Source organism: Fusarium flagelliforme, assembly GCF_020744385.1.
Source record: "Fusarium flagelliforme strain FIESC 12 MPI-CAGE-AA-0113 chromosome Unknown B0J16scaffold_6, whole genome shotgun sequence".
NCBI classification, from domain to species: domain Eukaryota; kingdom Fungi; phylum Ascomycota; class Sordariomycetes; order Hypocreales; family Nectriaceae; genus Fusarium; species Fusarium flagelliforme.
The window spans coordinates 3,216,394-3,231,130 of record NW_025763508.1 but is presented as its reverse complement, the minus strand read 5'-3'; the positions used below and the strand labels follow the sequence as shown (position 1 = coordinate 3,231,130).

General features: G+C 47.3%; 6 protein-coding genes across 6 annotated transcripts; 4 read left to right on the top strand and 2 right to left on the bottom strand.

Annotated features, from left to right (window-relative positions):
- Positions 1-397: 397 nt before the first annotated feature.
- Positions 398-1,442, top strand: B0J16DRAFT_309487 (putative alpha/beta fold family hydrolase; the record flags this gene model as incomplete). The annotated part of the gene is made up of 1 exon (XM_046124911.1): positions 398-1,442. Exon 1 carries the CDS (start codon positions 552-554, stop codon positions 1,440-1,442), a length of 891 nt encoding a protein of 296 aa, XP_045980643.1. The 5' UTR covers positions 398-551.
- Positions 1,443-3,482: 2,040 nt separating this feature from the next.
- On the top strand, positions 3,483-5,021 carry B0J16DRAFT_271644 (copper-containing nitrite reductase; the record flags this gene model as incomplete). The annotated part of the gene is made up of 3 exons (XM_046123584.1): positions 3,483-3,850; positions 3,892-4,747; positions 4,803-5,021. 3 exons carry the CDS (start codon positions 3,483-3,485, stop codon positions 5,019-5,021), a joined length of 1,443 nt encoding a protein of 480 aa, XP_045980642.1.
- Positions 5,022-5,642: 621 nt separating this feature from the next.
- On the bottom strand, positions 5,643-6,906 carry B0J16DRAFT_271712 (uncharacterized protein; the record flags this gene model as incomplete). Its single annotated transcript, XM_046123590.1, has 3 exons — positions 5,643-6,144; positions 6,274-6,572; positions 6,781-6,906. The coding sequence occupies 3 exons, from the start codon at positions 6,904-6,906 to the stop codon at positions 5,643-5,645; spliced, it is 927 nt and encodes a 308-aa protein (XP_045980641.1).
- A 1,729-nt stretch (positions 6,907-8,635) lies between these two features.
- B0J16DRAFT_403491 (heme peroxidase) lies at positions 8,636-9,823 on the top strand (the record flags this gene model as incomplete). The annotated part of the gene is made up of 3 exons (XM_046132721.1): positions 8,636-9,116; positions 9,173-9,546; positions 9,602-9,823. 3 exons carry the CDS (start codon positions 8,636-8,638, stop codon positions 9,821-9,823), a joined length of 1,077 nt encoding a protein of 358 aa, XP_045980640.1.
- A 583-nt stretch (positions 9,824-10,406) lies between these two features.
- B0J16DRAFT_357749 (thiamine diphosphate-binding protein) lies at positions 10,407-12,092 on the bottom strand (the record flags this gene model as incomplete). The annotated part of the gene is made up of 1 exon (XM_046129556.1): positions 10,407-12,092. One exon carries the CDS (start codon positions 12,090-12,092, stop codon positions 10,407-10,409), a length of 1,686 nt encoding a protein of 561 aa, XP_045980639.1.
- A 723-nt stretch (positions 12,093-12,815) lies between these two features.
- Positions 12,816-13,535, top strand: B0J16DRAFT_272314 (alpha-acetolactate decarboxylase; the record flags this gene model as incomplete). The annotated part of the gene is made up of 1 exon (XM_046123602.1): positions 12,816-13,535. One exon carries the CDS (start codon positions 12,816-12,818, stop codon positions 13,533-13,535), a length of 720 nt encoding a protein of 239 aa, XP_045980638.1.
- Between the last annotated feature and the right edge of the window lie 1,202 nt (positions 13,536-14,737).

Below are 14,737 nucleotides of genomic sequence, written 5' to 3'. Positions count from 1 at the left end.
AGAGCAGACTAATACAAAGCGCGTCTACACTGTCCTCGGCTGCAATTCGGCATCGCTCAGCACGATTCAATTCCGTTTCTACACGAGGGGGTAATCTCGGGGTTAGCTGGCTGCTGCGAACTTCGATTGAATGATTATACATCCTTGCCTTTCTGTGGCTATTCTTCGTAAGCGTCCCCCACGTAGGGGTTTAGGGGGTGAGATTAACCATACCCCGCTTTCACGACAATCCACCGGGAGCTCTGCCCCTTTTGCTCTTCTGTAGAGTCATATGTATGTTTTCGGGATGCATAGTATGATGTCAGATCCGTCAAGTCCGGCGATGAGGTTGCCAAACATGTAGCTCAAGACCATTTTCTAGAAGATATCTTCTTCACATTATAAGTATAAGAACAGACTTGACGCTAAGTAATAATCAATGTGCTACCACCATCCATAATATCAATCCTCAGTGTAAAAACAGAGAAGCAGCTTAATCCGCATCAACACTCTACCAAGCCCTTCACTGCACCTCATCCCAGACTCTTTCCACTTCATTCATCAAACTCAAAATGTTCAATAATAAGAAAACAGCAATTCTGACCCTAGGCCTTCTCGGCCTAGCCAACGTTCCCTCCGTTGTGGCTGCCCCAATCGCAGTAGAGGAGCTCGAATGGCCTAGCCAGTACGTGCAGAGTGGCCCGACCTCGACCAGAGTTCTTGTGCAAGGCCATGGCCCAGCGGTTGTGATACTTCCATCATACGGCCGTGACGGTGGCGACGACTTCAACGGGATCACCTCTGCTCTCGTCGATGCCGGCTACCTTGTCCTGCGTCCGCAGCCACGTGGCACTCTGGGATCAATCGGTCCCATGGTGAACGTGACCCTGGACGACCTTGCTTCAGACGTAGCCGACGTGATCGACACACTTGGAGGCGGTCGTGCCATTGTCTTCGGCCACGCTTTTGGCACCTTTGTCACGAAGCGCGTGGCTCTGAATTACCCTGACAAGGTTCCTGCTATTGTGGTTGCCTCCCCTGGGGGGCAGAAGATTCCCAAGGATATTGCTGGTATACCCTTTGTTACTGGCAACATTAGCTTACCGGTTGCCACGCGTCTTGCGGCTCTGGAGAAGGCATTCTTCGCGCCTGGACACGATGCTCATATCTGGTTGAACGGATGGTACCAAGATACCCTCGCCATGGAGCACGGAGCTATTGAGACGGCTGGTGACCTGACCAAGTTCTGGGCCGGTGCAAACTCTACACAGGTCCTCGAACTTATCCCAGCTGAGGACCCTTTCCAGCCTAAGGATCAGTGGCATACCACGGCCGACTTATACCCTGACCGGGCTATCTCAGTCGTCATTCAGAATGCTTCGCATGCCCTGCTGCCGGAGAATCTGAACAGTGTGGTTGAGGCTGTGTTACCGTACCTGGCCGAGCAATCTACACGACTGTGATTATCTTACATATTGAACAGGCCTTATGTCTCTTCAGAGGAGTAACGATACGTGTATTAAAAGAAAAGCCCCTAAAGTATACCGAGCTAGTTACTTATTCTAGCAGGTTAGATACAAACAGTTTTATTTATGCCTCCTAAGTAAATTACTAAGCTTGCTAGGTTTTACTATTATACATTTAGTTTATATAATTACTTTAAATCTTTCTCACTTAGTGTTAAGTCCTGCACTTTAATTAGTAAACAGAAAACAGTTGTAAATCTATAGGCAGAAATAAGAAGATTAAATTAACTGAAATATTATATTTAAACCCTATATATTTATCTTTAACTTCCCTTGACGGGATCTTTTGGCTTTTGCACCTTGGGCTATAACTGGCTTATCGCTACTTACTATGGATTTCGACTGCGATGTTTTAAGTCCAATGATGGGTACCTTTAGCGGCCTTTGTACAGACCATATTAAAATAGCTCCGGCATAGTTAGAGTATTATCATGCTTCTCTGCGTTCTGTAGGAGGTTAGCAACAGCGAATTGAGAGCTCGAATTGGCGAGCTGTATAGCGGTTTTAAAGTCCTAGCCATGCGTAGCACCGACCGCGCCTCGTTCTAGCAGGTACTCCACCAACTCGATATTCGGCACGTGCCCCTCACCGTCCCGCATTGCATGACCCGATATGGCCGCCTGAAGAGCAATTCTTCCGAACTCATGGAGACGGGCAGCGGGAGACGAGGAGAATGACTGTACTTGGTGATGTTGAGCAGCGGCGCCGGTTGCCCTGGGGACAGCGGAGGTTCGAAAAAGGAAGAACCACAAAGGGGCAGAACGAATGGAGCTAAGTGTTGCTACTTTAACCATATGTGCGGTTTGCCTCGGGGTATGGACCTGGCTATGGACTCGAGAGAACATCGGATTAAATAAAGCGAAAGACAAGTGAATTCTTGACAGAAGTGGCGATACAGAATGGTGATATTTGCTGCATGCTAAAGACGTTGCTTATGCAATTATAGCAGTACACATAAAATAATATGATTTCTCCATGGTAAGGCTCAAGAACCTTTTTATATCACATGGACTCGGAGGAAGGCGTTGAATAGCGCGTTGCCAGCTATGGTACATTCTTCCATCACCCCAGGCTTCACCCGAGGCGGTAAGGGCAAGATGTACAGAGTGCATACGGACTAACGGGAATTTCGCTGACAAACAGCGTAATGCAAGGCGACGAAGAATGTCCGGATTGCATGACAAGGTGGTGGCTAAAAGCCCTAGTACTTCTCCATTATGATAGCGACCCATCTGACGAAGCACGTCACGAGATAGTTGTGGTTGGTTCTTTTTTAGTAAACAGTGTTGTTTACTGAGAGAACCGCATTACGCTTATAGCTGCAATCTTATCCATCCTTACGCTATAGAAACAAAAGTACAGAGGAGACATGCGAAATGTATCACTCTTGTAATATCATATAATAAACTTGAGATATTACTACGGATATATACAGTACTCTAATATTATACCGCTATTAGGTAAGGCTTATTTAGCGTGAGAGATAGCCTGCAACAGTTTTAATAAGCAAGGAAAATTAAACTAGCTGCAGTATAATATCAAGCCCTTACCATTAACTCATGCTAAACCAGTGGAGAATCGTACGATGATAATGCAGCAGCTAGTCTAGCCCAGGAAGGCACAACAGGCATTCAACCCCTTGCTGTTAGGCTTACCATTGTGCTGCTGCAAGCTATACGAGCTATCCTGCCTGTCTAGAAGCGAATTCGTGTGCTGAAACCCTCGTTGCTTATCAATCCTATACGTAAACAAAGTTATGTAGGCACGACAGAATAGTTGACCACTCAGTATTCAGAAAGGATCTTGTAGTCAAAGACTGTTGTTGCTAATTAATTCCATACAAAGCCTTTATCCCATTTGCGGTGTCTGTTATAGTGGGTCGACGGAAGCCCTATAAAGATATCACCTCTGTGTAAGTGTAATTAGTCTTTTCCATTGCAAAGTGCTTCATCTTTTACAACCATTTATCTTTTTGGCATGACACAACTCAGAATTCCACTGGCGAGATGCCGGAGGTCCTGCCCCGCAGCTCGCCAACTGTCTCTCTTGGGCAGTAGGGGAGCCATCGCTACCATTGCTTACACATCGTTCACACTTCCGCGACGATCAAGAAAAATTCCAGCAACTGGCACTCGAGCCTTCTCCTCGGCGTCGCAAGCTAACAAGAGGAGAAATTCTGGTTTCACTTTTTCTCTTGGAGCTGTCACTGCTTTCCTCTCTCTTAGTGTTTACCTGTATCATAGTGACACAGGTCTGGTAAGAATGGGGTTGACAATAGGTTCTCACGGTTGTGTAGATGACAACCCGTCCCAAACGCAGGTGGGGTTTCGCTGTTTCTTAATTTAGTTTCATACCAAAACTTCCGTGAAACAGAATTAACATAAAGCCAGCCTTCGATAGTTCTTGCTGCTGTACGAGGTGGACGTGAGCCGATCTCGAAAGCAGTGGAGTTTGATTCCGCTGGTGATGGGTTTCAAGATATCTCCTCACGCCCCAAAGAGGTCGCAGTTCTCACCTCCGCCCCAAATGTCCCCCCGTCTATTACACGAAAACACCCTGTGCTATTACAAGTCGAATTGGCAACTGAAACCAAACTAGCACAACTCACAAGCCAGTACAAGTACGAGCAGTGGACTTTCAATGGGACAGTCCCTGGGCCATTTATACGAGCCAGAGTCGGCGATGTGGTAGAGCTGACACTCACAAACAAGGACCCGACAGGAAATCCGCACAATATCGACTGCCACGCGTTTACGGGGCCTGGTGGAGGTGCGGCAGTAACTACAGTGGAGGAAAATGAGTCCAAGACAGCCCGATTTAAGCTGCTATACCCGGGGCTATACTTCTACCATTGTGCAGCAGCTCCTGTTCCCGTACACATTGCTAACGGCATGTATGGGCTTATGTATGTGCAGCCAGAAGAAGATCTTCCTTCTGTGGACAAGGAGTACTATGTCATGCAGAGCGAGTTCTACCATGAACCACCGGAGATCGATGATGACGGACGTCGATCCGACACGGTCGAGTTTTCTTACCCCAATGGGCTACGCGAGGAGCCGAACGTCATCGTCTTTAACGGTAGCGAGTCTGCCTTGACAAGGGACAAACCTCTCAAGGCGAATGTTGGTGACAGCGTCCGCATCTTTTTCGGGAACGCTGGACCAAACTTAACAAGTGCATTCCATGTCATCGGCTCTCACTTCAAAAAGGTGTATCGAGATGGCGATGTCATCAGCCCACCAGTTCGTGCAGCCTTCTCACTTGTTGTTAAGAAACACATACTAAGACTGTCTACAGGGCCGTGCAATCCAGACAATAACTGTTCCTCCAGGCAGCGCTTCTATTGTTGATTTGAAAATGTTGGTTCCAGGAACATACAGTTTGATAGACCATGCGATGTTTCGCTTGGATAAAGGCGCCGTGGGCTTTCTGAACGTTTCGGGGAAACCAGAACCGAACGTTTATGAGAGTGAACAGCCGCCCAAACCATGTGTGGGTCGCAAACTACACGCCTAATTGGATTATCTCCACGCCGGCCGCGGTTGTTCCTGTACGTAACTGAGGCGAAAACAGCAAAACACCGATTGGAGCGCCTTACATCTGGTTAGAAGCCTGCCTCAGTAGCTCAATTCAATAATCTCTTCCGAACATACATTCTGCTGCAACCCGTAGCCCATCTTTTCAGAAGCTGGGGTTTAAGTTTGAGCCATACATTGCCCCATCTTGGCCCCTAAATTCTCTCATGCCTCACCTCGCTACATCATTGATAGACCACGAAAACGGCATCGTACATTTCCGAGTAACGAATGTTTTCAATCCACTTACCCTGAAACAGACACTTCATGTCTTCATGGTTCGGGCGCTCATAGTCAAGTTAGAGTTAAAGCTAAAGCATTGTGTCAAGGTCCCTCGGGCGGTAATGATTCCAAGTTGGCTAATATTGGCATAACTCTTTCCAAGAACTAGACAACTTCATCTGCACTAATACCGCTCGAGGATGAGCCGCTACAAACAAGAAACACCACCTCATAAAACGTACGCCCCCAGGGGCCAGGTATCTAAAATTACTTCCATGGTCTTTGTTGATATACATCACCATGGGTCTTCGCCTTATCCTTCATTTATAGCCCTCACAGTCTAAGTCAAATCATCCGTGCATCTGGCGACACTCCCCTCAATGGCTCTGATGATGGCGCGTTTTGGGAAGACTCGGCCCTGAACATCATAACGAGCCCAGTGATTGAGGAGGTCGGTTACATCTCCGATATCAATAAGTCCCTTCTTGAACAGTCCGTGGCCGATAATCAAGGCCCAAGCGGCATCAGCAGTAAGCAGGCTCTCATCATCAATTGTCTTGCCAATCTGAGAAGAAGGAGATTTGTTGGTGTGATCTCGAACGACTTTAGAGGAGAGATCTTCTGGGTTGGGGTGTATAAGGCCGGCAGGCTCAATGGAGACCGAGCTGCGGCTAACAAGAGGAGTGCCACGAAGCATCGCATTTTCGATGGACATTTTTTGAAGGTCCTTCTTAAGACGTTCATTTTCACGGGAAGTTTGTCGCTGGGCGGCCTCTAGCTGGGCTATTTTGGCCTTGAGCGTCTCGACATACTTTTCTTTTCGCTCTCGGAAGGCGCGTTGGCTGAGTGATATACGTGTTAGCAAACCTAATATTACGAGAAGATGAATTTGAAGGTCGACTCAACGCGCGCGCATCCAGGGCTAGGGGTCCCAATAACCAAAGGTCATCGAAAGATCATGGCAGACGTACGCAGCACGGTTCTGAGCCATTCTACGAGATCGAGCATAATCCTTGCCACTGCCTGTCTTGTCAAGAATGGGCTCATTAATGGGTGAGACAGGCTTCTGGCCACTACTTCCGCTCTGCTGAAGCCGAGCATTTTGCTGTTGGACATGTTCAGCTTGAGGAGCGCAGTCGGTCAGGCTAGGAGGATTCGGATCGGGAATACTAGCCCCGGCCTGATGGGGGCTTTCGTTGATATCATGGGACACGCCGTTGCAGACATGCAAAAGGTGGTTAGGATAAGAAGACAGAGAGGCGTAAGATTCCTGCAAAAGGGGAAAGTAAGAAACGGCACAAGAAATAGCGGGAATTAGATAAAAATTCCACATGTGTAAGTAAAGTAGGAGTGAAAGAGGTTATCAATTCTTGAATGTTGAGGCTCAGAGCCTAAAAGGAAGTGCTCGGGTAAGGAGTGTCGAGGCAGCCTTGCACAAAGAGAATAGGGGAATCGAGGAGAATCGACGATTGACTGACTGGTCGGGGCGTGTTAAAGCCAGAAGAAGCGGCAGAATGTGATGGCGATGGCGTCAGAGGCAGTGTCGGCATTGGCCAGCAATAAGGCTGACTGTTGGGAAAGTTGTATTGCCAGGAGGAGTTCATGGCTGAAGTTGTTGGATCGTGCACATACCACACAGTCTAGGGTAGAGGCAAGTATGATGGAGTGTATGAAAGGTTGAGATGAGAGCAGAAGAGACAAGATAGGGGGCGGCAAAAGGAGGTTAAAACGAACGATCAGGGACCTGTGGACTTCGAACTGGGTAGTAAAAATTTTAGTTGCTTAGATCAGCAGCGAATGAAGCTGTTGAGAAAGAAGACGCGAGAACATATATTTTGCTACGTGCCGGATTCCTTGCCATGAGTGTAAAACAGGGCAGTGACTAGAGTGGATGGGTGACCTCTAGAATGGCGTTCAGTAACTCTAGGCCCATTGCAGAAGGCACTTTTGCACCACTAAGTTAGTCCATGCATGGTGCGGGCATCCATTTCATGGAGGGGTTTGAGGCTCTAGTTGATGACGGGTTGATTGAATCTAAAGCACATTTTCTAGGCCTTCTCTTTTCCGCAAGAGCAATCCTGACAATAGTGGACCTTTCAAATGCTGAGGATGCTTTGGTGGAATGGGAATGTGGAAAAAGGATAAGTGTGATTTGAAATTTATTTGTAACATGTATGGGGGTAGGTATCATGCATGGGTATGTAATCCCTTGATGAAATACCCATTCCATTCATAGCATCTGACCATGTGGTTAGCTAGAAAGTTTTGCCGGGTATAAGCAGCTGATTTTTCTTCTCCCCAGAGAGTTAGGTCGTTTATCAATTGTCAACAACAGCAAGAATAGCCTTACCTATCCTAAGGAGAACAAAGGACTGTCTCTGTCTAACTTTCCACCTGAATGACGTGTCCTTAGTCTGAAATCATAGTTAAATAGATCAGCCTCTATGCGGTATCAATGCCGCTTTGAAAATAAAATAACAGATAAGATGCATGCTAGGAGTATGACTGGCGTTGAGTGTCTCCATATGGCGGCTGCTCAGTCGGCCGCCCATCTGCATAGTCGGCCTATCCGGGCAGCTGCGTGTGTACCAAGGCGGCCGCTCCTAGCCCTACCTGTCAAAACAAACCCACACCATGCGACATGCTATACGAAGCTTCAGAGATAAGGCATATGCTTATTCTTAATGTTATGGCTTTCAAGTAATCAGTGTTTTCGTATAATATCGTTAGCCTTTCTTAGTAAAATATGCTTATTGCTTAATCTACTCTTGTAGGTCAGGCGAAATTTTCCCTTAAGCCTTCACAATAATGAGACCATGATAAGCCGTCATATCCGTTAGTTTATTATCTACATAATTCGTGATATATTACTGGTTACACGCACCAACAAAGGGATGTATATGTACTTACCTAATGCGATTCATGGACTTATTGTACCGAGTTTATCGTATGACTGAAGAGTCCTCGGCTGAACTGGGCAAACCAACGCCGCCTGTAAGCTAAGGCCTGTGACATAAAATGAAGAGCAAGGCAGGGGTGGACGGAATGACAGAGTGCACAGGCAAATAAACAATTAGAAGTGAAATCTTTAACTTCTCTGCTCTTTTTCCCCGAACTATTTAGGGCCTTTACACTAGTTCTATCGCCGACTTGCAGTGTCGCTGTAGGTGTCCGGTTTTTGGTGCACCTTTACCGATATTCCCTTACAAATTGATTGTCGCTCTCTTCATTTTTATTCCAGAATCCTAATTTCCCTTCTAATTCTTCCTTCCATCCTCATCTACAAGGACGATACCGTTGCAACAGCTGAGCTCTGACGTTTGATCTCATAGGATGGGCTCTGTTGTCCAGCTGCTCTCTCGTAGGGCTACGCAAGTTACTGCTCGGAAGGCCTTCACCATTTCTCCCCGTCATGCATCCTGCCAAGGTCGCCGCTACTACTCATCTGAGCCCAACCAGAAGTCCTCTTCCGCTTGGATCTGGTTGACTGGTGCTGGCGCCGCCGTTGGTGTTGGCTTCTACTTCAAAAGCCAAGTTGCCACTCCTTCCACTTCACATATTTTCATCCCTACTAAGGATGATTATCAGAAGGTTTACAATGAGGTTGCTGCTCTCCTGGAGGAAAAGGACGATTATGATGACGGCAGCTACGGTCCTGTTCTCCTCCGGCTTGCCTGGCACGCTAGCGGTACCTACGATAAGGACACTGGCACTGGTGGTAGCAATGGAGCCACCATGCGCTTCGCTCCAGAAAGCGGTTATGGCGCCAATGCCGGCCTGGTTGCTGCTCGTGACTTCCTCGAGCCCGTGAAAGGTAGGTCCCTGTAGTTATACCAGACAGTTTCCATTTAGGCTGACTATCCTACACAGCCAAGTTCCCCTGGATCAGCTACTCTGATATCTGGATCCTCGCTGGTGTCTGCGCTATTCAGGAAATGCAGGGCCCTATTATTCCTTACCGGCCTGGTCGCTCTGACCGTGAGGCGGCCGCCTGTGCTCCTGATGGTCGTCTTCCCAACGCTACTAAGGGTGCTGCCCACCTCCGAGAGATCTTCGGTCGTATGGGCTTCAAAGATCAGGAGATTGTTGCCCTCTCCGGTGCCCACGCCCTTGGCCGCTGCCACACTGACCGGACTGGCTTCACCGGTCCCTGGACCTTCTCCCCTACCGTTTTGACCAACGACTTCTACCGTCTCTTGATTGAGGAGGAGTGGCAGTGGAAGAATTGGGATGGCCCTGCTCAAGTTAGCCTACACAAACTCCCTCGATGATGTGCAACCGCTGATTTGGCTATGACAGTATGAGGACAAGGCTACCAAGTCCCTTATGATGCTGCCTACCGACATGGTTCTGATCCAAGACAAGAAGTTCCGACCCTACGTTGAGATGTACGCCAAGGATAACAAGGCCTTTTTCAAGGACTTTTCCGCTGTTATTCTTCGCCTGTTCGAACTAGGTGTTCCTTTCGCAGAGGGTACCGAGAACCAGCGATGGACCTTCAAGCCCACTTGGGACTCGTAGGATCACTTTGCAGACCGGTTAGAGGCTGCAACATATGCGTGTTCCACGCTTTACATAGGGCCTACATTTAGTTACGCTGTCAGTTGGTGCATCTGGAAAGTATCTGGAGCTTTGATTTATGAGTCTCAAATGTAGGCAGTGTTTTTTGATAGCCTAGGCGCTTGTATCTAATTTGATTAGTATATTGCTATGCTGATGTAATGTACGCTGCTGTCCGGGCGCTTGTGGGTCAACTGTGGCCCGTAGAAAGCGTGGGACCTAAGTATTGTTACCACTGTAACGGTAAGAGCCGTGGCTTCTATGAATATTCATGTTGATGGTTTTCTCGGCATGAGATTAACAGTTGAATAAACTATGGTATCCTTGCCCGTGCTATAGAAGTAGGGCTAAACCCAGGGACTGTGACTTCTCCACACCGACGCAAGTAAGTAGATTTTGTCAATGTCGCCCTTTGATGTGCTTAAATTTCTTACTGGCACACCCCTAGCTATTTCACTGAATCCCAGGCAAGACATACTCAAGTCGCCCTGTATCTTATCGGTTGATCCATTTAAATGAATTATGCGAGCTATCACAAATATCCCTAGACGATAATCTCTAAACTGATTTGCTTCATAAGTGCGAGGTTGTGCGAGTAATCAATGCTCACATCCACAAGACAAACACCTTCGTACTCCAATACTTCCTTCATAACGCTCTCCAAGTCCGATGAAGCATTAACACGTATTCCTCTGGCTCCGGACGCCTCTGCAAACTTCACAAAATCCATGCCACCTAAATCAACACCAGAACTCCGACCGTACTTGTTGACCTCCTGAAACTCGACCATGTTGTATTTGCCATCGTTCCATATGAAGTGTGTGATATTGCAACCTTGCTGAACCGCAGTGGTAAGCTCTTGGCAGCTGAACATAAAGCCGCCGTCGCCACTAATACTGACCACCTTTCTAGAGCATGGTATCGGCTGGCATAGAGATGCTCCGATTGCCCAGGGGAGTGCTACTCCCAACGTCTGTTGGACATTGGACACCAAGAAAGTCTTTGGCTTGTAAGAGCAGAAGTAACGGCATAACCATATATACACACTGCCAACGTCTATGGTTACCGTCGTTGATTCTGGCATCATTTCCTGAAGGAGTCGGATGAAGTAGAGGGGGTGAACAAGACCAACAGGATTAACACTAGCATGCGGACTTGTCTTCCATGCATGAAGTTCAGCGAGGATAGCCTTGGCTTGCTCTGTTTCCTGGAGTTTAGCAACGCCAGCGAGTTTACTCCCAAGTATATCGAGATTTTGTGCCGGCGAGCCAATGATTTCCAGTTTTGGGGCGTAAAAGTATCCCCAATCAGCGGCCACAAAGTCAACATGGAGGATATTAACCTGTTTAGCGGCATTCCAAACGTCCGCATCATATTCCGCCTGATCGAACCCGATAGTGATGACCAGGTCTGAGAGAGCCAGCAGCTTATCTCCCGGCTGGTTGCGGAACAGGCCGACTCTGCCGTAGAAAAGGTGAAACAAATCTTTCGAGATAGCACCAGCAGCCTGAAATGTCTCAACAACTGGTACTGGATGTACTCGAAGGAAGCGTTGAATTGCCTCAACTACTCCCGGCTCCGCTGCCCGCATACCTAGGAACAGTGTCGGTGCTTTAGCTGTTTTTATTCTTGTGATTGCCTCATCAATTGTCCTTTCTGCTGATGGTCCGTAGTTTGGTGGCAAGAAGGCGCTTGGTGAAAACGCAGGGATTGTAGACTTGCTCACCCCGGTGAGCATGATGTCGATTGGAAGACTAACTGCAGTTGCGCCTTGGGGGTACGCAGTGGCCACTCGAAAAGCATCGAGCATAATTTCAGCAATCTGATTCTCGACTGTGGCTCCCGCTGCCTTCTTGGTGACCGGAGTAAGTAGCTCAATTCCTCTTAAGCTTTGATGCGTCTTCTTCAGCATATGCGACCGCTGAACACTTCCCACAATGGCAACCATTGGGGAGCCTTCATCTGTAGCAGTGACAAGGCCTGTAACCAAGTTGCTGGTCCCTGGACCAGATGTCGCAATACAGACTCCCGGGCGACCAGTGATTTTACCAACAGCTCCGGCCATAAAGGCTGCATTTTGTTCATGACGGCAAATCACAACTTTGATCTCCTTATGATCGAGAAGGCCGTTAAAAATGGAATCAATTTTTGCACCGGGAACACCAAAAACATACTTGACTCCAGCTGCCAGAAGCGAGTCTATGGCGATGTTCACGGTGTCAGCGGCCATGGTGTTCGAAAAGCTAAATTCCATTATCCGGCAAAGTTAGACTGATACGATCTGCAATCTGATCAAGGGCCGTGACAATGACTGGAATGGACTTAGGTGGTTGCGAAATGTGGGAGACTTGCTAAATAAAGCTAATGGGCTGCAGGTTTATACAACATAGCTCAGACACCAGTCAATCCAAGGGTCGGGGATCAACATGAGAAGGTAACATATCAAAGTATATTATGCGCGAAGTAATTGGTGATTGACTAAAACATTATATAAGCCTGCATAAGGTGCTTTCTAAACTGTATACTTTTGGCCCAATCTAAATATCTGTTTCATAAGCAAACGAGCCCCACAGTTAAGCACTCGTCTTCAAAGTCTGACGAAGATGACCAAAGTGACAAAGAGTAACTAAAGTGACTAAGGCTTACAACTCTAGAATCTGCATCCTCCAAAGGGCTTACTGATGGGCTTCGGCGCAGTTGGTGCTAAGTACTCATGCCGCAATTTATGAAACTTCGGTTGTCCCTTGCAACTTTGCGTACATTTTGGCTGGGTCAGCACGGTCTGGGTTGGTGATGATCCACTTCAACGCTTACCTGGGCGACTGTTATCTTTTGTCCTTGAGACATAAAACTTTTTCTTAAAAGCTCCTTCGACAGGAACCATCTGTAAATGCCTTTGCTCAATCTATAGACCAACTCTCATCAGTTGCTTACTTGAAAGCTGTCTTACACCATGTCAAACGAGCTCTTCCAATTTTCCATTGTTTCAGCCTTGATTGATGGCGTGGCTAGCCAAGGGCTTCCGATATATGACCTCATTTCTCATGGAAGTTTTGGCTTGGGGACTTTTCGACACATCGTTGGTGAAATGATTATCCTAGATGGTGCCGTTTATCAGATGAAATCGGATGGTTCAGTGCTCACTATTAAAAGTAGAGCATATGACAAAACGGTTACCCCCTTTGCTATGATCACACACTTTCAACCCTCCGTCACGGCTAAAGTTCATATTCAGAGCAAGGCGAAGCTCGCAGAACTTCTTTCAGAACTGATAACGGGCACAAGGAATCATTACTTATCCTTTAAAGTTTATGGAAACTTCAAGGGCATCGTTGTACGAACAGTTGGCGGACAGCAAGGTCCGCACCAAAGCCTTGCTGAGCTGGGGAAGAAACAGGTGTCGCATTCCTTCGCCGATATAAAAGGCACTATTGTGGGCTTTAGGTCCCCTTCTTTCATGCAAGGGATCAGTGTCGCTGGCGATCATATGCACTTCATTTCAGCAGACAAGAAACATGGAGGACATTTGCTTGAGTGCGAGGCCTACGGCGAAGTAGATCTTGCCGTGGCTCACATATCTTCAATGCGACTACAATTACCAACCGGGAACGATGACTATAACCAGGCACGATTGATCCTTGACGCTGAAGGTATATCTACTGTGGAGGGTTAGCAGGTCACTACTACGTGACTTGATCGCGCTATTGTTTGATGCCATTGGGTTATAACAAAATTCGAATCAATATTGAAACTCAGATATCGGAAACTAATTAGAACAGTGCAAGTCTACCTAAAGGAGCGATTTCACGCCCCATGGGCTACATCACTTTCTATTATAATATGTAACCCAGTTGTACTATCCATAGTCCCATTGGCCCTAGTTTCGACGTAAAAGACACAACATTAAGCGATCGGCTAGGAAGGCGACCGGGACACAAAGCGCACCGGTATCAGGTTAACGGAAATACAGCCACTACGCTTGGAAGACTATCCGTAACAGAAGGTAGGTAGGCTATGGAGTCTCATACTTACAATGGAAGGTGGTGGTTGAGCCGGCGTAGCATACGTCGTTGAGAAGAATCCCACTGCACATCGAAGTGGAACCATGTTGTGCGAGCCATGTGGACCAGGACCAAACGATTGGCAGCAAGTCTCCGCGTAAGGCGATATCCAAGGGCTCAGGCGAGAGACAGAGGGGTCCTTCATGTTGAATTATGGATCTGGTCGTCTACTAACAGAACTTAGGGGCCATCTCAGCAAACCATACTTGAACAAATACATGCCTCTATCGGCTCGAATTTACCTTCGCTGTGTCCTACAAAAAAGGCTATAGGTTGTACTGAGTCGGTAATCAATACGATACAAGCTGATGTATTGGGGGTTTCGTGAAGCTTCAAGCAGAGAAACCAAACCCCAGTAAGGCCCCATTATCCGCTTTTGGTAGTTATTAGCCTGCGGAGCTTGTGCCATACAAAATCACTGTTCTTAATAAACTTGGCTAGCTTGGCAGCACTATTCGTATAGAGTGCCAGGGTAGGTTTGATGGTGCAGTTGACTTACATCGGCCATTTGCAGATTCCAGATGCCTCCAATTTTACAGTAAGTAGGGTGGTTCGTATCCTCGCTTGTCATGATCATTGATGCCCTGATCGTTTACTGGGCCAGTGAAAGCCTGCATAAGTCAATAATAAACCTGTACTTTCCAACGTAATGCTTAGCAACCAAAGAGTGGGGCAATAGTAAGTTCAGTGGCTGAAGGATGAGAATATCCATTGGTCTGGATCACGATGCAGCATTACTCCGTAATCCTCGCAAGTGATTACGCAAGGGAGCTCCTTGCTTACCAATGTGCACATCGTGCCTGAATACCCGATT